We start from the raw sequence: 23,881 nt of genomic DNA, 5'->3' as shown, positions 1-23,881 counted from the left end.
TAACAGTTTTCAAACATATTTATTAAGGGCTGTTATTAAGAGGACAATGATCAGCTGTTGTTCACATCCACTGAAGGCAGGACAAGAAGTAATGGGATTAATCTGCAGCACTGGAGATTTAGGTTAGATAGTAGGGAAAACGTTCTAATTATAAAGAGAGTTAAGCACTGGAATAAGCTTCAAAGGAAGATTGCAGAATCCCCATCACTGGAGGTTTTTAAGAACATGTTAGACAACCACTTGTCAAGGATGGTCTAGGTATACGTGGTCCTGCCTCACTGCGGGGGGCTGGACGAGGTGACCTCTTGAGGTCCCTTCCAGTCCTACCTTTCTATGATTCTAAGTTTTTGTTTGTATAAACGTTTGTATAAATGGCTATTCTTTGTGTGAGTATAGGTATGTACATCCGAACAAGGGGCATAAACACTGTTTCTGTCTATCCGGTGCAAATCAGAATGATATTCACACCTATTCAAGCTTCAGACCTTTTACAATCTCTGAATATATTCCTAGTTGAGATCAACTGTGAGTTTACACTGGCCATCATCCTGCGTCATGTGCACACAAAAATCCATGTTCACTGTAAATTGACTGCATTAGATTTGTCTTTAGTAGTACACTTGCAAACTAGGTAGGTGTATCCAGTATTTGAGTAGACTCCTGGAAAGGTCCTTCCCATCAGTCCTAGGTTTTAATGAGTGTGCATTTTGCTTTTTGGCCATTTTCCCCAACAAATCTGTTGCTATGCCGTTAACATGGCCTTATTGTATTGCAATGTGTTTAAAAACCCTTTTTTATTTTTTTGTTAAATTGGCACATTCCTTTGAGATGTTTTGAGGCCCATTATCAGAGATCATCCTTCAGGATTCTATATCTGGCAAAAATAGCCTCCAGTATGTCGATTACTGTGGAATTTTTGGTGTCCAGGCTTTGATATCCAGAATCTAGTTTACTAATCCACAATTATGAGGTAGTCACTGCTCTTCCATAGGCACAAATCAGTGTCAAAGATCTGTCACAGAGCTGAATAAGTACCTCAAAAATATCCCTCAAATATTTGCTTAAATAATGCACGGGACATGATTTATGTCCCCTTTGTGTTCTTATCATTTAGATTCTAGTAAGCTAATTTCCTAGCAGAAATGTTTGTAGAAATAGAATTTTAAGTGAATATCAGTGAATATTTGCTGAAAGAAAATTCTAAACTGGTTGTGTCAGTATTGGAAAATTGATTGTAAGAGTTACACTAGTACAACCAGAAAACACAGATGATACCATGTGACTGACATCTCCAATGAAAAATCAGCCAACACACCTTGAATTTTGAATATTGACAATAAACTGCTCATGAACAATTGGCAAATCAATAATTGTTAAATGATTAATTCTGAACAACAAATACAATTGAGAAAGTCAGACAAATGGCTCATCTGTTTCTTTGGAACAGTTAATTCATCCTTTCAGTCCCTGACTCAGTTCAGTGGCTGTAGATTTGGTTCTCATAGGAAAATCAGAGCATGTCACTGTGCCAATTCAGAGTCATACAGCGTGGGTAAACAATATAGCCTGTAGAGGAGCATCTGTTAAAATCTTCAAAAAATAATGCAGGACTTTCATAAACATCATCAGAAGATGAGTTGGGGATCAGAAAGATGCAAGAGGAAAAGCTGTCAACTGGGAACTCTATAGACAAGTGACTTCCTTGGGTCAGTTAAGTAACTTGAGAGTCTCAACTAAGAGGCAATTTTTGGTTAACTAAATGGATTTGCAAAAGCAAAACTTAAAATATATTTTAAGAAACCAAAATGTCTACATAACCAGAAAGACTTGAGAGTAAATGTTCAGTGTGACATAGTGTTACATGTACAAACCCCATTATTCAAAGGGATAATGCATAAACTTTCTGTAATACATAAACTGTACATAAACTTTCTGGGTCAGATGCTGACTTTGGATTCACAAGTCACTCTTATTAAATGAGAGGTTTCCACATGGAGGACAGAATTTTAGCTTGGGTGCTCAGTTTTACTCCCTTTGATATTAATTAAATGCTACACATGTAATACTATAATACGTATGTATTAATAACAACTGTGAAACTCATTTGAAACTGTTTATAATGAAGCCACATTAAAGCTCCAAATTGTTCCAATGCATTCGATGTGCAAATTGCAATTCTTCTTACTAAGAACCTCTGTTTATAGTAGTGATAATACTCAGCACTCATGTAGTACTTCCTATTTTCCAAAGCACTTTACAGACATTGATTTCTGAAATTAATCCTCCGAATGCCCATGAAGGTAATACCCATGAAAGGGTAATTCCTGTTATCCCCATTCCGCAGATGGAGAAACCAAGGCAGAAATGTTATGTGACTTGACCAAAGCCACAGATGGGAGCCATTCTTAGGATTATAACTCAGGAGTTGGTGGTCAAACCAATCTTGTGGTCAAACCATTAAACCATGCCTTGCTCTGTCATTGAAGCAATTCTGTGAAAAATAAATTCATTCTCTTTACGAGGTTTCTCAGAATATATAAGAGGAAAAGCGAGAGGTATAATTTAATGAACTTGATGAAATCTATTAAAGCTCTGGGGAAGCCCTGATCGAGCAATGCACATAAGCACCATCATAACATTAAACACTTGAGTAGCCCCAATGAAGTGCTTTTTTGGATTGGGGTCAAAGAAAGTACAGTATCCCTAGACACAAGGTTCTGGTGTAAAATGGAAAAACAGCATTTGTTAAAAGTAAATAAATGACAGGTGTGTAGAGCTTCACCAGCCTTTGGCACAAATACGTCAAGCTAGTAAGAGCACCAAGGAGATACTTGCGACAATTAACCCATTTTTGATACAATCTAATTAAAAATTCCTGCTCATCTGTAAAAAAATAGAAGCCTTGGCTCAGTGTATTTAGTCTTAAGTGAATTCACCAGCCATGTCCATAAGCTGTAGATACAGGCTCAAAGCCCACATCCAAGCACTCTGGTACTTTGGGATCTACATGGTTTGCAGCTGGTCCTTATCTGTAACTAGCACCCAAAGACCCTGAACTTGAGGGGAAGAAAGGGTAAAAGTCTGGATCTATCATTCTTGTAGCGTGGGCTTGCCTTTATTCGGCCTTGCTGTCTAGTTTTAAGGATTTCCCTGTCAGGAAAACTAAGAACAGCGAATTTCAATATCGGAAGGCATGAGGGAATCAGATTCTTTTGTAAGACTTTGCCCTGGAGAAACCACTTTCAGTCCTAGAAAACTTTTCATGCCTTCATCTCCTGGACTCCTTCACTTGTAAATACTTGGAAGATGGTACTGAACATGTTGTTATGTACCTCTGGCAGCCTCCCCAGGAAAACATGCCAGGGGATAGTTTCTCTAATCTGCTGAAAGCCTAGTGGGCTGAGGTCATGTGCTGCCCAGTTAGAGGTAACCAGACCTGGTGCGAGCCTGGAGTGTGGAATGAGATGTGAAATGCTAAGAGAAAGAGTGAGTTCTTATGGCTGAAAATGAAGTGTGACTTAAATTAGCACAATAACACCTCCGTGTAATGATACAAAGCTGCTTTTCATTTTGGCACGCTGGTTGCCAGAGGATGCTCAATGAGATAACAAGCCTTGCATTTTACATCTAGGTTCATGTAAGGTTGCTTCTTACCCTCAGAACGATGCCTGTCATTTTACAAGTGCAAGTACTAGCAGACTTAACAGGACAGAGAGGGAACCTGGTTAACATTAAGAGATGAAGGTCATTTCATTTACGCCAATAAGGTTGTAAGGAAAATGTAATTATATGTTTGCTATTATGCTACACTGAGATTTCTCTATGGCAAATGAATTCACATAGGTACTTCTGCTGATCGTTTTGCATTGAAAGGAGCTGTCGGTCATAACAGCTTGTAAATATTTTAAGTCATCACCATGAATTTGAATGTCAACTAACTTCATCTGCATTCCTGCATGCTGCATAATCAACCCAAGGAACATAATATTTCAAAAGTGATACTTACATCTACAATTAGGAAGTCAAGCCAACACCAGGCATTGGTGAAATATTTCTTGAAGCCATAAGCCACCCATTTCAGAAGCATCTCCAGGACAAAGATGTAAGTGAAAATTTTGTCAGCATATTCCAACAGGGTTTTAATGTTTTTTCTCTCTTCAAGGTAAATATCTTCAAATGCCTGGAAGTACAAAGCATCGCTTTAGAACTGCTCTGCAGTACTGCAGTGGAAAATGTTCATATTATAGTGCAAGTCTACAGTATTGTTTGATTTGATGTCATTTATACCAGAAGCCACAGTAAATGTATATTTTGTATTTTGAAATTGTAATGAGTAACTATCTGTTTTCCTGTAGGCAATTGTTCATTATGAAGGTGCACTTAAAACTGTATCTTGGTGTCCAAGCAGAAATATTAGGATTTACGTAATGAAGGTGTCTTTTCTGGATAACCTGACTGTTAAATAGAAGGAAATCCTAGGCATGAAGGCTGTATTCATTTCCCTTTATTTTTATACAGTAAATTGATTTTGGGGGAGATTTTCAAAAGCGTTGATGAGGCAACAGGAGTTGTGCTTTTAAATCCCTTAAGCACTTTTGAAAATCCCTGTAACTGAGTGACCATCTCCCATGCACCACCTCGTGGCCTGAGGTGCTCTGGAGATGCCCTGCCTCAGTTTCCTTCTTCTTCAAGGGGATTCTCAAATAAACTCCACACAGACTTTTTGAGTATTAATAGCTCTTTAGAGGGTTAATTTATTACAAAGTGTCCCACAACCATATTTCAGATTTCCCCAGCACAGTCCAAACAGTATATTCAATTTGATCAAGTCCCAATAGTTTTTACACCAGTATTATCAATGCATTATCATATGCCCCCTTGACTCTAGGAGACCATGTTTTTTAAGGAATAGAGCATAGAGCAGGGGACAGCTAACTACGGTGATTTCTCATTTTATTCCTTGCCCTATCACTGATTTGCTATGTGACCTTGGCTAAGCTAGTTAACCCTTATTTCTAGTTTACACAGCTGTACATTGGGGAAAATAATACTTCTTTCCCAGGCATGTTGGTAGGTTTACTTAACATTTGTAAAATGTTTTGAGATCCAAGGAAAAAGTGCTATGCTGCACAGAGCTAGGGAAAACTATTACTACCCCATTCAAAATCTAATTAAGATATGAAATAATAGGCATGGCAAAAATAAAATAAATACATAGGGTTATGCTCATAATTTAACTTTTTTTTCCCTGAGAAAATATTTTTAAATTAACCAGACATCAAGCATTATTTATATTCTAAATTTACAAGACTCTCTTGTGTCTGAACTGGTTTAGTGTTCGTTAGCCTGACGGAGAGTTTTTAGCACGTTGTTTCTAAATAACAAAATAAGGCCCCCATCCTGCAAAGACATCTGCGTATGCTTAACTTTACATCTGTGAGGAGTCCCGTTGACTTCAGTAGTGTTCCTCACATGTGTAAAGTCACCCATGTGCATAAGTGCTTGCAGGATCAGGGCCTAAATGAACAATCACAAATGCCTTGATCTTTTTTTACCTGAATGTGGACTGTGGGGAACACAAAAGGGAAAGAAAAATTGGGGATGAATGAATGATACAGTGATCAATTCCAAAGCCAGTTCATGTATACAGAGCCTGTATAATTGTTCCAGATAGCAAACTGGTTAATCAGCCCAATACACATAAGCCAAAAGTCGAATGCTAGCATTCTGAACAGCCAAAGGCAGCAATTAAGATTCTCATCCTACTTTGCATAAAAGATAATTGGAGTCTGGGGTGAAACCTCTGTGGCAGAGGATCCCAAAGTAGAACTCAGGGCAATAATCATCCAGCCAGGCCTGATTGAGTTTGGTAACATCACATGTGTGGAAGTAATAAAGGTGTGGTTCTCAATCCTTTCCATACTGGAACCCCATGTTACAACAGAAAAAAATATTTTCAGATCTCTCCCTTCCCCCGCCAGCATAAGCGAAAGGGAGGGTGGGCCCGACCTTCCTGGACCTGCTTCTGAACCCCATGCTCTAAGGAACATCTGGGTCACACCTTAAGAAAGCGATTCGTGTCTCTCTGAGCTAGTGAAAGCCAGCAAAGGGTGCCCTCCGAACATTCCTTCAGAATGCAACAGTCCGGTCCTCAAGAAATCGACACATGAGGAAGACAATCTTCACAACTACTGCGCCATCTCTGAGCTCCCCTAACTTATGTGGTGTTTGGCTGCCATTGGACTACTCATGGAGTAAAGTACTACTGCATGGGAGTAAGAGTGGAAGGGTCTGGACCTAAGTTTTTAGTAAATATCTTTGTAAAATGTTGAGACAGGACGGTGAATTTACCAAGGGATAAGACAAGTTTTATTCCCAAACTAATCATCTTTAGGGAAACAAGCAGCAAGGGGTGAGTTTTCCTGAAGTGGAATGTAACTAGCCCATCATCTCTTTCCTTTAGATACACATACACTTTAAACCTAATGAGAGATTATGCTAAATTTACCAGCGTGCCGCTGCTCAGCAGGATCATGAATATGATGAAAGTTTCGAACCAGTTGTGTTCAACTATTCTGTAGCAGGTTTTCCTCAGCCTCCACCAAATTTTGCCTGAAAATGTTGTGGTATCCACTGAACAGCAAGGGAAGAATCGGACACAGACTGAAAGAGGAAAAAAAAACAGTCAAGAATATTTAATGCCAAGGGACCACCATGTGTATTTCTCAGATCTGGGAATATTAGAAAGCTCCGAGACGCTGTAAACTCTTTCCTCTTTCTTTTTTCTGTCATCCTCCTCTCCGTTTCTCCTTATCTACTCCTGCTTCTACTCCAAAACTAAAGAATTATCAAAACCATTTAAAGATGCCAGTTCTTTCAAGAGCGTCCTTTCACTAGTTTTTAATAGTGTAGGGAGTACTGGTAATGCTTTACCAGTGCTATCAGGCCTATCATGCTATGTTATCTAGACACAAACAGTGTAGCAGGATCAGTCTAATGATTCTTGGCGGTGTATTACCAGTACTCTCAATACCATTCTCAGCTTTGGTGAGGGCAGATTCCTGGCATTAAGGTACCACAGAAGTTATTAATTAAAAAAAAGACAAAGACAATCTGATCAAAGGGAGGTGAGTGTAGGCTGTTCCGAAGCACAAAGGTCTCAGGCCTCAGACAGAAAGTGTGGCCCAGTGGTTAGGGTACCAGCCTAGAACTTGGGAGATCTGAGTTCAAATGTGCTCTAGCATAGGTTTCCTGTGTGACTTTGCGCAAGTCACTTAGGCCTGGCCTACACTAGAAAATTAGGTCGGCATAACTATGTCGCTCAGGGGTCTGAAAAATCCACATAACTGATCAGCATAGTTAAGCCCACCTATGTCCCTGTGTAGACTGAAGAATTCTTCTGTCGACCTAGCTACCACCTCTCAGGGAGGTGGATTACCTGCCGTGACGCGAGAACCTTCCTTTCAAATGTAGACAAGGCTTTGACTCTCTGGGCCTCAGTTTCCTATCTGTAAAAGGGGGATAATAGTACTTTCCTACCTCATAGGGGTGTTGTGAGGATAAATACATTGAAGATTGTGAAGCACTCAGATACTATAGAAAAGAAGGTCCATATAACTACCTAAAATAAAGTGTAACAGGTATGGCAATTTCCTGGACAAACCTTAGTGAATGTTAAGAGTATAGCAGTAGAAATATACACTGTCCACCTGACCAGGATAATGATAGTGACTGTGAAATACTAAGGGATCTAAGGGAAGTTAGAGAGGCCAGAAAACTCATTAATAATGTGTAACTTCAACTATCCTCTATTGACTGGATAAATGTCGCCTCAGGGCATGACACAGAGATAACATTTCTAAACATCATAAATGACTGCTTCTTGGAGCAGCTAGTCCTGGAACCCACAAGGGGAAAGGCAATGCTTGATTTAGTCCTAAGTGAAGCACAGGATCTGGTCCAAGAGGTAGCTATAGCTGAATTGCTCCATAATAGTGACCACAATGTAATGAAATTTAGCATCCTTGTAGAGGGGGAAATACTAAAAAAACAAAACAAAACAAAACCATCACAGTGACTTTTAACTTTAAAAGGGGGAACTACACAAGCATGAGGATGCTAGTTAGACAGAAAATAAAAATGGCAGTCACAAGGGTAAAATGCCTGTAAGCAGCATGGAGGCCACTTAAAAACCCCATAATAGAGATTCAGACTAAATATATACCCCAAATCAAAAAAGACAGTTGGAGAACCAAAAGAATACCACCATAACTAACCAGCAAAGTAGTGGAGGCTGTTAGAGGCAAAAAGGCATCCTTTAAAATTTGGAAGTCAAATCCTAATCAAGAAAATAGGAAGGAGCACAAACTCTGGCAAGTAAAATGTACAAGTATAATACGGCAGGCCAAGAAAAAATTTGAGAAGCAACTAGCTAAAGATGAAAAAACTATCAATAAGAATTTTTTTAAGTACATCAGAAGCAGGAAGCCTGCCAAACAAGCAGAGGGGCCACTAGACGACAATGGTGTTCTAGGAGCACTCAAGAAAGACAAGACCAAGGCAGAGAAGATAAATGAATTCTTTGCATCAGTCTTCACTGCAGAGGATATGGGGGAGATACCCACATCACAGCTATTCTCTTGGGGTGACAAATCTGAAGTACTGTCCCAAATTGATGTGTCAGTAGAAGAGGTTTTAAAACAAATTGATAAGTTAAACAGTAATAAGTAACCAGGATCATGGTATTCACCAGTATCAGGGGGTAGCTGCATTAGTCTGTATCTACAAAAACAACAAGGAGTCTGGTGGCACCTTAAAGACTAACAGATTTATTTGGGCCTAAGCTTTCGTGGGTAAAAACCTCACTGCATCTGAAGAAGTGAGGTTTTTACCCACGAAAGCTTATGCCCAAATAAATCTGTTAGTCTTTAAGGTGCCACCAGACTCCTTGTTGGTATTCTCCAGGAATTCTGAAGGGACCCAGAAATGAAATTGCAGAACTGTAGTAACCTGTAACTGAAATCAGTCTCTATACCAGATGACTGAAAGGTAATTAATGCAACACGGAGTTTTAAACAGGACTCCAGAGGAAATTTTGGGAATTACAGGCTGGTAAGTCTAATGTACCGGGAAAACTGATATAAATGATTATAAAGGATAGAATCATCATACACACAGAAAAATACAATTTGTTGGGCAAGAGTCAACACAGCCTTTGTAAAGGGATGTCATGCCTCCCCAATCTATGATAATTCTTTGAGGGAGTCAACAAGCATGTGGATAAGGGTGATCCAGTCAATATACTGTACTTGGATTTTCAGAATGTCTTTGATAAAGTCCCTTATTAAAGGCTCTTATTAAAACTAAGGTCTGGTCTACAATACAGACCTATATCGGTATAACTGCATTGCTCAGGGGTGTGAAAAATCCATATCCCTGAGCAACGTACTTATCCCAGCCTAACACCCCATGTAGACAGGGCTATTTTGGTGGGAGAGCTTTTCCCACTGACATAGCTACTGCCTCTCAGGAAGGTGGATTAACTAAGATGATGGGAGAGCTCTCTTTCCTCAGTTTAGAGCATCTTCATTAAAGCACTACAGCGGTGCAATTTTAAGTGTAAACGTGCCCTAGGTAGCCATGGGATGAGAGGGTAGGTTTTCTCATGGATTAGTAACTGGTTGAAAGATAGGAAACAACAAGTAGGAATAAATGGTCAGTTTTCATCAGTGGTGGGCAACCCCATGCGGCCCGTCAGGGTAATCCGCAGGCGGGCCACAAGACAGTTTGTTTACATTTGCATGGCTGCCCGCAGCTCCCAGTGGCCGCGGTTTGCAGTTTTCATCATGGAGAGAGGTGAACAGAAGTGTCTCCTAAAGAGCTGAACTGGGACTAGTGCTGTTCAACATACTCAATGATTTGGAAAAGGGGGTGAACAGTGAAGTGGCAAAGTTTCCAGATGATACATTCTTCAAGATAGTTCAGTCCAAAGCAGACTGCAAGCAGTTACAGAGGGATCTCACACAACTGGGTGACTGGCCAACAAAATGGCAGATGAAATTCAATGTTCATAAATGCAAAGTAATGCACATTGTAAAACATAATCCCAGCTATACATGCAAAATGATGGGGTCTAAATTAGCTGTTACCACCCAAGAAACAGATCACGGAGTCACGGTGGATAGTTTTCTGAAAACATCTGGTCAATGCACAGCAGCAATCAAAAAGGCTAATGGTATGTTAGAAACTATTACGAAAGGGAGAGAAAATTAGACAGAAAATATCATAATACTACTATATAAATCCATGGTGCAGCCACACCTTGAATACTGGGTCAAGTTCTGGTCACCCCACCTCAAAAAGGATATAGTGGTACTTGAAAAGGTTCAGAGAAGGGCAACAAGGATGGTGTAACAGGGGTGCTCTCTGCGCCCCGCTGGGTTCAGCCTCCTGGCCCCGCTCCCCAATGAGTCAGGACCACTTCAAACTGGTGCAACACCCATGCTCTTTATTCCTGTGTCCGGTCCCCACCATCAAGCTCCAACTATTTACAGATTATTTAGAGGTTTGGCCTAGCACAGGCCACAGTGGCAATGGGGTAGCAGGTTCCTGGCTCCTTCTGAGCCTACTCTCTCCTCCTGGTCTCCAGACCGCCCCCCCCGTACTCACTTTCACCCAAGCTTTTAGCCCCTGTTAACGAGGCTGGCAGGTGCGGCCAGTTTCCAGGCCAGTCCTAGCTAGTGGCCCAGCCCCAACCCATTTCCCCTGGTTGGTCTGGAGTGGCAGGAGCTGAGTAGGGCTTTCCCTACAGCGCCCTGCCACAGATAGTCAGTGGTATGGAGCAGCTTCCATCCTAGGAGAAATGAAAAAGATCAGGGCTGTTCAGCTTAGAATAGAGACAACTGAGAGAGGATATGACAGAGGTCTATAAAATCATGAATGGTGTGGAAGAAGTGAAGAGAGAAGTGTATTTACCTTTTCACACACTATAAAAACCAAGGGTCACCCAATGAAATTAATGGGCAGCAGGTTAAATACAAACAAGAAGAAGTACTTTTTCACACAATGGACAACTAACCTGTGGAACGCATTGCTATGGGATGTAGTGACGGCCAAAAGTATAACTGAGTTAAAAAAAGAACTGGGTAAGTTGAGGTATGATAGATTTATCAATGGCTTTTAGCCAAGATTGTCAGGGATTCAACCTCATCATCGGAACATCCCTAAACCTCTGATTACTAGAAGCCAGAAGTGTAAACCAGAGGTGGATCACTTGAAAATTGCCCTGTTCTGTACACTTCTCAGGCATTGTTAGAGACAGAATACTGGGGAAGATGGACCATGGTCTGACCCAGTAGGGCAGCTCTTCTGCTCTTATGTTAAGTAAGTTTAAGTATCTTATGAGCTCACTATATTAAAATGAAAATGTTTATGTATTGTTCTGGGATTGTATGTAACTTGTTTAGGAGACATGACTCATGTAAACCTTGGGAAATGTTATGAGTTCGAATGGATTCTTTTAAACAATGGGCTGACACAAGAGTGAACTCTTATTTAAGTAGGTTTCCCAGGAAATCTCTAGGTGGAGGGGTATGCAAATGCCACTACTCCAATTAAGCAAGAACTCAACCTTTTAACCTTTGCAAGACCTTTTGTCTGCAGATCACCTGTTACATGGGGATAGATCAAAGACCTCAAAACTGTATAAAGAAGTAACTCACAGATTTGTGAGTGTTCACGTTCTGAGCAAAAGGAGTGATGAACTGTTAAGCACAGGAAAACCCCTGGGTGGGATTTGGCCTCGGTTCACTGGCCAGAGCCCTTTTTGGATTGGGGGGGGGTGATTTCTGGTAAGATTATTAGCACACGTGTAGGTTCTTTCATTGTTTTAAACATGTTTTCTTTGTAATGCTTTTATCTCAAGAATAAATGTGCTTACTTAGAAAATACTAAAAGTGTGATTGCTTAACTGTGGGCAACTACCCCGTTTACTATCTCTGAGAGAAAAAAGGTAAAGCAGGCTGGCTTAGGCAGTCTGACTTTGCTGGGGATTTCACAGTGTAGGCAGGAGGCTTTGCAGCCTGGAAATACCTGAGTCAAGAGGAAGAGAGACATGTGTTATCCAAGAGAGGCAATGGCTGGGGAGTCAGAAACCTAAGAACGGGTGTCCTTGCTGGACCATACAAGGGAGAATATAGGTACAGCTGTCCTAAACTGAGACACACACACTATTGCCATCCTTCAACACACTGGCCTTTGCTAGCAATCTTGACAATCATCTGCTATGCCAGAAAGACTGGTGTAAATGGGAATGGACAAACCCATCTCTCTGGTTTAAAAGCTTGTTTCTTGCATCGTCAGGTTTGCCTTCAGTAGGAATTCATGACTGTGAGGAGCTGACCATAATTTACCTTGTCAACGATGATCTGCCAGCATCATGTCAATTAATTAGACTACTTAACATACAATAAGATTTCCTAGAGAAGACATGCCCTAGAAATTACTGTGGTTCTGAAAAGCAAGATACAGACCCCAATTTTGCTCCCAATATTGAAGACAAAGGAACTTTTGCTACTAAGTTCAATGGAAGCATGATCAGTCCCTAAGGTAATAAAATATGATATGCCAAATCCTTCAGTAGCTAAAAGATGGTGTAGGTTACTAACTTACATCTGAAGTGTAAAAGAAATGGTCAAACAAGACAATTCAGGCTATCTTGCAATGTTCTGGAATGCTGTGTTACTGCATATAGAAATGATGGTCATCAAGAGGTGGGAAGGAAAGGATGTACTTGGAAAGGGGGCAGGGTCAGCCATAAAAGGGACCTGCCGGGGCATGTCAATGGGGAAAGTTCCACTAAGGGAATCCTGCAGTGGGCAAGCAGCTGTGACGTGATTGCAGTACCCTCTTGACCATTTCAGCTTAAATTCCTCCCACCTCCAAATGTCTCCAGCACACAAAGCTCTGCACAAGCCCAGCCCAGACTATTCCTTGTATAGTTTCATTCTGGTACTTGGATCAATTCCAGGTCCAATTTTAAGAACATTAAATTAATAAAATATTTTAAAAGAATTTAGTGTTGGTAAAAGATGCCAGTTTGACGGTAAAGGAGACTAAAGTCCTCTACCTCTTTACAGATCAGGTACAGCTTGAGCAAAGGAAGGTTCCACCCCATCAGTGTTTCATTCCTAAGCCTTGTCTGGGGGCAAAAGGCTAGTTCACTCTCCACAGCCATTCTATTCTTCTGGCTGACATTGCTAAAAGGGTGATGGCGATTTGTGTCATGTGAATATCTGTCCATTAGGAACACTAGGAACAAGATTAAGGGAAACATTTGCAAAAATGCCTTAATGCTGTAGAAGCCTATGTCTCAGTTTCAAAAGTGATTTAGGCACTTAGGTCTAGAGTCACAAAGAGACTTAGGGGCCTAACTGACACTTTAGGCACTTAAATCCCAGATTTAGGCACCGTTAGTATTCATAAAACTCCCACGCACCTGCCACCTAACCCCGTAGACAGCTAAATAAAGTTTTTGCAGTAAAAGTTCCTGAGGCACCTACGTTTCTTTCTCTGGGCATATACCCTGCTGCCTCATTGGTTTCCCATAGAGTAGTTTAAGCATGGAGTGGCAGAATCAGAACCTCAGAGAGGGCCAAATCCATTGCCAGTGCAAGGTAGTGCCTGTTAAATCAATACAGTTGCACTGGTTTGTATAGTGGTGAATTTGGCCCAAGAACAATGGCTGTGTTTTCAATTCATATCTGAACAGTGCATGTAATTTCTGACTAAAAGAGGGACCTTTTCACCTGGGAACATTTCCAAATGCATCAGTCTAACATAATGTCATTTACCTTTTCCCTGCTTTTCATAACTACTGAGTTATTCCCTTCGCCCACTGTGGTCTCCTGTAGTGAAATCATAAATTACATAATGCTCAATTTGTGACCTGACAATAGCTTTCTTGTGAGCAGAGTGTGATGTATCCTATACATCAGACTTCTCTGCAGGTACAGGTAGAAGGCAGTACTAGATTGTGAGAGAGAAAGCTCTTACTCAAATGTCTGCCATAACGACAAATGAATTATGGAAAAGCAATAGCAAATTTCCAGTGCAGCTTGTGTAAATATTCTGTTTTGCACATTGGAAAACTTGAATGCAAATCTCCTGTTAAGGGAACTAGAAACTATGGAGCTATCAGACCCAGTTTCACTACCTTTGTGCATTCTGATACAAGTATCTTCATTAGAGTCAGCTTTATTATATTAATATATTACCTTAGAGGCTAAAACACAAGCATGAGGTTCACACTAAAAACTTGATTTGTAATGACACTGAGGCTTTCTGTAGACCCTTTGTCAAAAATCCACAGTTATTTAATACCCAGAACTACTTTTAAATACAAACACAACAGTCAAAACTGCATCAGTTGGACCGGGATGCTGATTATCTGTTGTAAATAAAGAAAACAGATTAATTTCTTGCATGACATGGCACAGAATAACCTGCACTTGAGTAATATTTGGTAGAATAAATTTGGTTATTGATATATTTAAATTAAAGCCATTTTGTAGTTACCTTTTGGCATAAGGTCCTAATTACACTCACTTTTCAACCCAATAAAAGTTGACTATATTTGAGCAAGAAGTTTGGGCTGCTGTAGAACACGTAAGGATGTACCAGTATTGATGCGATTCACTGATTCATAGATTCCAAGGTCGGAAGGGGTCATTGTCATAATCTAATCTCACCTCAAGTACAACATAGGCCAGAGAACTCCCCCAAAATATAAACTCCTATAGTCATATACTTAGAACTCTGCGATAACATATTTTTTCCAAGCAGGGTTGCTATGGGCCAGATTATGGCCAGTCCTGCGCATCTGTGCGGGAGAGGAGGTGGGGTACAAGGCACTCCCAATTGTCTGCAGAGACCCACTATGTTCTCCCTCCCATGCATGTGGACAGGACTGGGGGGAGTCGTTGCTCCATAAATGCACTGGCTAGCACAGCTGTACTGGCACATCCGGGGCTGTAGGCTGTGCCAGACAGTGGCTGGCACAGGGTAATTTCCCCTCCACCCCCAAATCCAGGAAAAGTGCCTCTAAATCACAATCTGTGTCCCGATCTGCTCTTAGGATAATGCATACATGGGCTTGTTACAAAGCCACAATTTACCCATATGGTTCAGTGCAAATGGGTTTGCAGACTACGGATTCCCTCCACCCCTATTCCGTTTAGGCATTTAAAAATAAAAGGTTGTGAATGTATCCATTTAATTTTGAATTGTTCCATCACATTTTAAACACGCTATAATAATAAGGCCTATGTGGGAGAAGCCAACTTCAGTAGCTGAGGAGATGTCTGACTTCAGCCCACTCTCAAATCTGGTGCTTTCCATCTCAAATACTTGAAGAGTGATTCAAAGTCAACTACTAACTTTTTCTCTCCCAGATTTAAGACTGCACCATAACACAAAGATTGTTGTGTGGAAGGCACCCAACAGTCAACTGAATGCAACGTATCCAGGTCTCTTTCTATTCTAGTTTCTTTGGACCTCTTGGCAATATTTGACACTGTTAATCACTGTATCCTGTTGGCATGTTCAGAGTCTTTTGTTGGCCTTGGCTTGGTTTTAATCATACTTGAAACATCATCTGGTGACAGTCGTGATGGGCCAGTTTAAGATTTGTGCTGCAGTGTTTTTCAGGGATGTATCAGAGGCCCCTTTTCTCTTTTGTTTTTAAAAATTGCCACTAGCTGCAATTATTAGGGATTGTGACTTGAGTTTTCATTGCTATTCAGATGATATTCAGATTTATTTCACCTTGCCACTGAATTATCCAGCTATGATATCTACTCTAATTGTTTCTGAAACATCAGGTTGTGGATGTCATATACTTTCATGGAAGTTTATAATTTAAGCAAAACAAAACGGAGATATTGTTAGTTGGTACTAAGTGCTTGCTGAGCAAGGCATCCACTCCAGCAATTCCTCTGAAGATTTTTTTGAGCCTACTGCTAAGTTTAAAGGGTCTGTACCTTCAAATTTACATGTGAAGGTGCTCAAAGAGAAATTGCTCCCCTCTTAGACTCGGAGTGAGGAGAAAACTCGGACCAGTGGTTCTCTTTGAATGACCTTCTCTGAGGCACAGAAGATAATGCACCAGTTGCAATTCTGCTAGCAATGCAGAGAGAACACGTTCCAGTGGAAGTAACAGCACCATAATGTTGCAATGTATCTGGAGGAAAAAATGCCAAAATAGCTGGCACTGAGTGGATGCTGCTTTCACACTAACTGGCCGTAAGAATGACCCACTGGCTGAAGAAAAAAAAATTAATTTTGGACTGAACCAAATCACAATTTTTTTGGTTTTCTTGATGAAACAAAACAGTTCAATTCCCCCTCTGCCTAATGAAGAGGAGGGATTTGAACTTGTGTCTGGCATGCTGAAGCTGAATGCCCTAACTTCTGAGCTGTAGGGTATTCTGCAGGGATCCTCTCTTGTTCAAATTTAAATAGTCATATCAAATTCACAGACAGTTTTGGTCAACATTCTACATTCATCTGCGGCCAGCATATAGTGGTTTCACAACTGGCAAAACCTGTCTCTCATCCTCTTCTAGTGCTGGTCCACAGAGCAGATAACAGCTTACTATTGCTACCAGTTACTGTGTTAGCTTAAGTGGCAGATGTCTGTGTTGTGGATCTAAAGGTTCAAAATGAGCTGATGACCTGAGTGGAGCTATATGATTCCATATGAAAGGATTTCTGTTTTTTTTTTAAGAATTGTTAATTATATTGAGGGACGGTGCTCTCAGAAAGAATCAGGGTTGTCTAGTAAAGAGGTGGCTGTTTGTACATCCCTGCCTAATTTGTTGCAGATGTTAAAAGATGTATAGTTAATGAGGCTGGGAACTTCAGGAGGAGAAAGGATGGTGAAATATTAAATAATTACTAATTTACTGAATGAAGCAGGGATCCTCTGGAAAAAATATTTTGTATAGTTATCTTTAGGGCCCTACAAAATTCACGGTCCATTTTGGTGAATTTCATGGTCATAAGATTTTAAAAATAATAAATTTCATGATTTCAGCTATTTAAATCTGAAATTTCATGGTGTTATAATTGTAGGGATCCTGACCCAAAAACGAGTTGGGGGGAGGGGTCACAAGGTTGTTGTGGGGGGGGGGGTTGCAGTACTGCTACTCTTACTTCTGAGCTGCTCCAGGCGACGGCGCTGCCTTCAGAGCTGGGCAGCTGGAGAGTGGCGGCTGCTGGCCGGGAACCCAGCTCTGAAGGCAGAGCCGCCACCACCAGCAGCGCAGAAGTAAGTATGGCCTGGTATGGTATTGCCACCCTTACTTCTGCGCTGCTGCCTGCAGAGCTGGGCCCTCAGTCAGCAACCGCCACTCTCCAGCCGACCCAGCTCTGAAGGCAACAGCGCAGAAGTAAGGGTGGCATAGTATGGTATTGCCAACCTTCTGTGCTGCTGCTGGTGGAGTGCTGCCTTCAGAGCTGGGCCCCTGGCCAATGGATGCCACTCTCCAGCTACCCAGTTCTGAAGGCAGCACAGAAGTAAGGGTGGCAATACCACGACCCTGCTAAAATAACCTTCTGACCCCTCTGCAATTCTCTTTTGGGTCAGAACCCCCAATTTGAGAAATGCTGTTCCCCACTTTGAAATCTGCACAATATAGGGTAAAAGCATACAAAAGACCAGACTTCACGGAGGGAGACCAGATTTCACAGTCCATGACGCGTTTTTCATGGCCGTGAATTATCTTCTAATTAAAGACTGTACCATGAAGCATGAGCAACCTTAATTTTGGCACCCCTAACCTTGAGTGCTTGATTTTGCAACTGTAATAATGTTCTTTCAATGTAGGATTTTTGTGTGCCATTATAATTGCAACTTTGCAGTAAGCAATAGGGCTCACTGCTCACTCGCCGCAATAAGAAGTCTGTTATGAGAGAATGGAAACACCACATCTAATCTATTGTATTGACTGGAATAGCTGCAGCATAGTACATGCTATCTTCAGTTAACTGCGTTACTCTTTGACTATTGCTTTTAAGCAGAGCTGCCAAGAAAATATTTAGGTCCTAGAGACATTTGTAAGCCCTGCAGGGCTCCCTTACCTCATTCAATCATCTCTCTCACACTCAGACACACATTTTTGCTGATTTCACATGCTCTCAAATACCCTGGGAATTATCCCTGTCTGATCCCATCTGAGCTGCCCTGTTTCTGAGTATAATACTCCTTGAATTTTCAAGGGAATATAACTCATTGATTAACTAAAATTCACCTAACTGTCTTTCCCCCACAAAGAACTAATGGAACTGTGGAATCTAATTGAAAAATCAATTGGAATAGAAACTCACTTTGAGAAGAAACCGCATTTGAGAGACATTTCCCTTAAGGATTTAGCTAAAGCTAAGGGCTCTCAATACAGTTGTTGTGCTTTATCCCTGCATTTCAGTGATGGGTGGAGTTTAAATTGGTAAAATGCTGGCATATTTTGATATTAAAGATGGATACATAAAAGCATTAGGATACTATCTAATATAATTTACTTGAATGCCCTGTTTGTATCATACCATCTGTCAGATCAAAGTTAGTGAGCATGCTAATCTTAATGTCTTTTACAATACATTTTAGTTACTTTCAAACAACAGTAAGGAGCAGCCAGGAAAATAAATACAAATCAATCCCTGGGAATCATGAACTTTCTAGGTGGTATCTACTAACCCATTACCTTCCAGTGAGCTCAGATTAGTTGTGTACCAATTCTGAGTACACACACGTCTTTGAAGACACAAAGCCAGGTCAAAACAACTTCATAAAATAAGCTGCACAGCACAAAGTATGATGCAAAAAGCCTATCAAGCTAAAAGCTATGCAGCAATTTAGGCTTCCAGTCTTATCAGGCTTTAGAAATTCACAGACAAATGTTAACAAGTAACTGCTGCCTATTGCGTATGTGTTTGGAGCATAACAGTATCTGTGAAATGAAGTACATCGGTGAAATACTAATGCAAGTAGCCAGAACACCTTGGTGTTAATGTGGAGACATGTTTTACACTTTACAATCACAGTGAAGTAAGCAGGTCCTTACCTTCTGGAAAACAGTTCTCAGGTTCCATTAAATCATCAGCCAGGTCGGGGATCTGTTCCAGTAGCTCTGCAGAATTTCCCAAATCCACTGTGCTGCCTTCAGAGAGACTGATTTCATCAAGCTTGTGGGCAACAGGGGCAAAGATGAGGAAAACAAATTGATCAATTTTCCCTTAAGGAAGCTGCTGTGTTTTGAATTCAGCTGAACAATATCTCAGCAAAGAATTATAACAAAGGAAAAAACTGCCATGCATTGTATATAGCGTCCATCATCTGTGATAATAATTCTACTTGCTCCTCTGTGTGTTTATTGTCAGCCCATCACCATGTTATCTACAATAAAATTATTCATAAGATAAAACTTGAGAGGTATTATTTTAAAACTTTACCTATTCATTAAAATAAAGCTCTCTTTTGTAACATAATCATATCTTGAGATTTAGCATGGGAGAGCCCCTAGCAATTTTTTTGTGGCATATGTCCTTTCCTCATACCTCATGCACTGGAACAGAGCATGCGACCCTATTATGAGGAAATGTGGTCTAGTGGTGAAGGTACTTGATTAGGAGATCTGGTTTCATTCCTGGGTCTGGGACTTTCAGAAACTTGCCCAAGGTGACACTGCCTCTCTCTACATATCAGTTCCTCATCTGTAAAATGGGTATATTAATCCCTTTTCCTGAAGCATCGCCTGTTTTGTCTGTTTAGCTTATAAACTCTTAAGGGCAGAGTGTGTCATATGATGTGTTGTAATAGTGCCTGTCACAATGGAGCTCCAATGCTGGCTAGGGTCTACTAGGCAATACAATAATACAAAACAATAACTGTCAGGAGGCATAGGTTATTCATTCAGTGACTCACTCTGTAATTTCTAATAAACCATTGAATTTATTTGAGCCTCAGTTTGTAATACTATTATGTCCATCCACAAGATGAGATAATAATACTTACCCATGCTTGTAAAATACTTTGAGATACTCAGGTGAAAGGTGGGATGTGTATGCAAAATATTTTTAATGAGGATGATGATGCAGTTAAAGAACAACTAAAACTTTAATACTTATTATTAATGTGAAAATGAGCCTTCTGCTTTCCAATGTACACAGTCCATGTAAAATCTACAGCCACATTAAAGCAGAAGCTAAAGTTATATTAAAGTGGACCAAATTGATCACTCCAGAAATGCTTACAAAGTGGGACGAAACCTATTCATCTGCAATTAATTACAACAACCCACAGGTCTTGGACAGGGTTTACAATTCTCTGAATTCCCTGTGAAAAAGGGTTACAAATAATTAAAAAGCAGAAAAATATCATTTCAAAAGAGAGGGCAAAAATAAAGTTAATCACAGACTTAATTGGGCAAAGCTTCTAAAAATCCCTATTCAGAATGAAAATATGAGAGTGGCTCACTGTCTAGAGACTACCAAGACTAGATGAGAACAAGAATGAAAAAAAGCTGGGCCAACTTTCAGCGCAGTCAGAACCAGTGGATACCCATTCACGAGGGATTTTATTTGGCCATTTACCAGTTGGGTTATAAACACAGCCAAACATGGATTGTTAAAATGCTTCCTAAGTTACATACACTACAAGACAACTTTATGATAAAAAAAAGTAGAAACTCCAACTAGAAGAGAAACCATTTTGGATGTACTTCCTACCAGTAGAGAGAAAGTGTCAGATGGCGAGAACAGACTCAGTTTGGTACCAGGACCCAAAAATCGACATGCTTTTCTAAACATTTCAATATTGCCAAAAATGGTATTTTTCATCAAAAAATCATTTTGATGAAAAATTCTGACTCGTCTAGCTAAAAGGAATAAGGAGGGAAAGATATTTTCTAGAGACAAAGTAACATTTGATGAAGGAGATGTCATTAATGACAACTCAAATATGATGAAGATAATTATCTCCTTTTCAAAATCTATGTTCAACATGAAAAATAACAAAAGTCTGGCCTAGTAAGAAGTGAGGAAGATCCTGTAAAAATAATATATGTTAAAGTGCAAGTAAAGACAAACTGAGAACATCTGAATATACATAAATCTGCAGGTTCAGACAATATACATTCTAGGGCACAAAGGGAATTGACAAAATTAACATACCACTGACAATCATTACTGAACATTCATGGAAAAGTGGGAAGAGACCAGAAGACTACACACCAGCAAATATAGTCCTGCACTTTGAAGAAAGGAAAGGAGAATGATCCCGGCAATTGCTATTCATTAAGTCTTTGTTTGTAGATCTTTATTAAAGTAATGGAATAAATATTAAGTGAACAAAATCAGTAAACTCCTAGAGGATAATGGAACCATGAACTGTAGATAGATTTATAAAGGCTTAAGGGTGGATTCTCTAGACCATCAAGGCCACTGTGCACCACAGCATTGTAAAATGGCTTTGGGCAGGGGAATTCTCTTTACTGGCATACCGCTGGGATAGCTGTCACCTCCTATGCCAGCTGCCCTGGCATAAGGAGAAAGAGAGGGCATGTCAGGGGCAGGGCATGAATGGAGGAGATTTGACAGAACAGAACTCTGCTATGCCAGATCTTCCACTGGTGTAAGGTCTCCCCTAAAGGCCACTAGAGATATATCTGCATTGGAATAAAAGACCTGTGGCATGGCCGTGGCCATGGCTGACTTTGGCTGGCAGGACTTGGGCTGTGGGGCTAAAAATGGCTGTGTAGATGTTCAGGCTCTCGGGCTCGAGCCTGAGCTCTGGGATCCCATGAGCGGGGAGGATCCTAGAGTCCAGGCTCCAGCCAGAGCCCAAACAACTACACAGCAATTTTACAGCCCTGCAGCCAGAGTCTCACGAGCCTGCGTCAGCTAAGGCAACTGCTCAGGGCACTGTGGTCAAGGGGCACCATAGTCAAGAGACAAGGAATGGGGCAAGCCTGGGGTGGGAGGCCACGGAAGGAAGCTCAGGGCAATTTGGGGGGGGAGCCCGGGGAGGCAGTGGGCCCAGGGAACAGGGAGAGATGACCTGGGGTGGGGGCTGGGGGCTGGGGCAGGCAGCAGGAATCAGGGGTGGTGGGGGGTGGGTGGGTAGCCCAGGGAGGCAGCAGCGGCTGGGGTGCCAAAATGCAAGTTCTTCCAGGGTGTCAGGATGCCCAACTCCCATTGAAAGTTGATGGGTATCCTGAAATCCCAGTCTTATTTCACAAAATTAGTGGATGGCAGGAAAATGGCAGATACAACACATGAATCTTAGTAAAACATCTGATTCAGTGTCACACAAAAGTCTACTCTTAACATTAATTCTAATTATCTTGAATTCAACCACTGTCAAATTAATTGACAGATATCTGAAGGACCATAAACATAAGATAGTGACAAACGGCAACTAGGAAAGAGGAGGTATATAGTGGTTTACTCCAGGGATCAGTGTTAGGTCCAGTCTTATCTTTGTGAATGATGTAGAAGAGGGACTGAACAGTAAAATTACTAGATTATATTAAACTGGGAGGAGTGGTGACCTGCAGCAAGGACAGAGGAAGAGAGATTAGAAACATGGATGGAAAATGAGGGCTGGTCTTGGAAAAGTACAAACCGGTACATCCATGGAAAAGATATCTGAAGCACAGACATTCAGTGGAAAGGAGAAACATGGACCCCTGTGACTCCAAGACACACCTGCAGTAACAGCGGAAAGCGAATTAGACATGAATTTACAGCAGGATATAGCAATGCAGAAGACCTATGTGGTTTTGGACTGCATACACAGAAGCATCATGTCTTAACATCAGAGGTAATATTTATTCTCTATGCAGATGTTGGGTTCCTATACCTGGAGTACTGTATTAGTTCTGCGTATCTCAACACCAAAATGAGATAAATAAGGAGTTGAAAGAAAAACAAGAAAAATGACTAGTGGGATGGAGGGCTTGGTTGGAGGAATGATTAAACAAGAGGATTAATATGTGTAGTTTAGTTAAGTGTAGACTAAATGGGGGGGGGGGAGGTTATAAGAGTATTCTAAAATTTAAAAAGTATTAATTCATGAAAGAAGAGGAATGATTTATGATAGTAGAAATGAATAATGAGATGAAATTCAGAAAGGCAAAATTTAGGCTAGTTATCAGGAAAACATTCCTGCCAATTAAATCTATTAGGCTGGAGAATAGTCTTCTTTGGGAAATGGTGAAATCCCAGTTGCTTGAGACATTTAAAGATAGATGGGACAATATTCAATAGGGAAGATGAATTGGATCATCCTAACAGGTCTTTTCCATCTCCAACATCAATGATTCTATTTCTCAAATGCCTCTGACAGTTCATATGAGATGAATTTTTAATCATATAATTTATTCTTTACTGACATCAACATTGTTTTATTCCCAACACATTCAATGCTTCTTATGACTTCCTCTTACTGAATGAATCACTGAAAATCCTCTCTCTTGGGCCTAACAAATCTGTTAAGAGACTTCTTAACAATTATTTACTTTATATGGCTACTCACAAGTTCCTAGGACATTTATCAAATAGATCAGCTTGTCCTTATTTGCCCTATGAGACCTCACAGAGATTATTTGTGAAGAGTAGGACTCTAGGCATTTAATGTCCATGCAGACTCCGACCTTCAAAAATAGCATCCTTTGGGCTTTACTCTTTAATGCTGGAATTCACAGCCTGATGTGAACTTCCGTTTGGTTTCCAGTGTTCCATGGAATACTGCCACGTTTTGCCACCTCTTTTTGAGCAGCCACAAATAGAAACAGTTGTATTTTACTAGATGAAGATGGCATTTGTA

The 23,881-nt window shown here is 40.6% G+C and overlaps 1 protein-coding gene across 1 annotated transcript in view; it reads right to left on the bottom strand.

The window, feature by feature from the left end:
* Positions 1–23,881, bottom strand: part of LOC112108022 (sodium channel protein type 5 subunit alpha) — a 263,352-nt gene that overhangs the window by 70,066 nt on the left and 169,405 nt on the right. Inside the window, exons 17-19 of the mRNA XM_026652176.2 lie at positions 19,119–19,239; positions 6,509–6,663; positions 4,007–4,180 (exon numbers count right to left, since the gene is read on the bottom strand). Of these exons, the coding sequence (XP_026507961.1) occupies positions 4,007–4,180; positions 6,509–6,663; positions 19,119–19,239 (450 nt within the window). The remainder of the gene's footprint in view (positions 1–4,006; positions 4,181–6,508; positions 6,664–19,118; positions 19,240–23,881) is intronic.

The sequence above is a fragment of the Terrapene carolina genome, unplaced genomic scaffold (assembly GCF_002925995.2).
Source record: "Terrapene carolina triunguis isolate 2854851 unplaced genomic scaffold, T_m_triunguis-2.0 Scaffold111, whole genome shotgun sequence".
Lineage (NCBI taxonomy): Eukaryota > Metazoa > Chordata > Testudines > Emydidae > Terrapene > Terrapene triunguis.
Note: the sequence above shows the minus strand (reverse complement) of the source record. Positions and strands in the feature narration are given on the sequence as shown.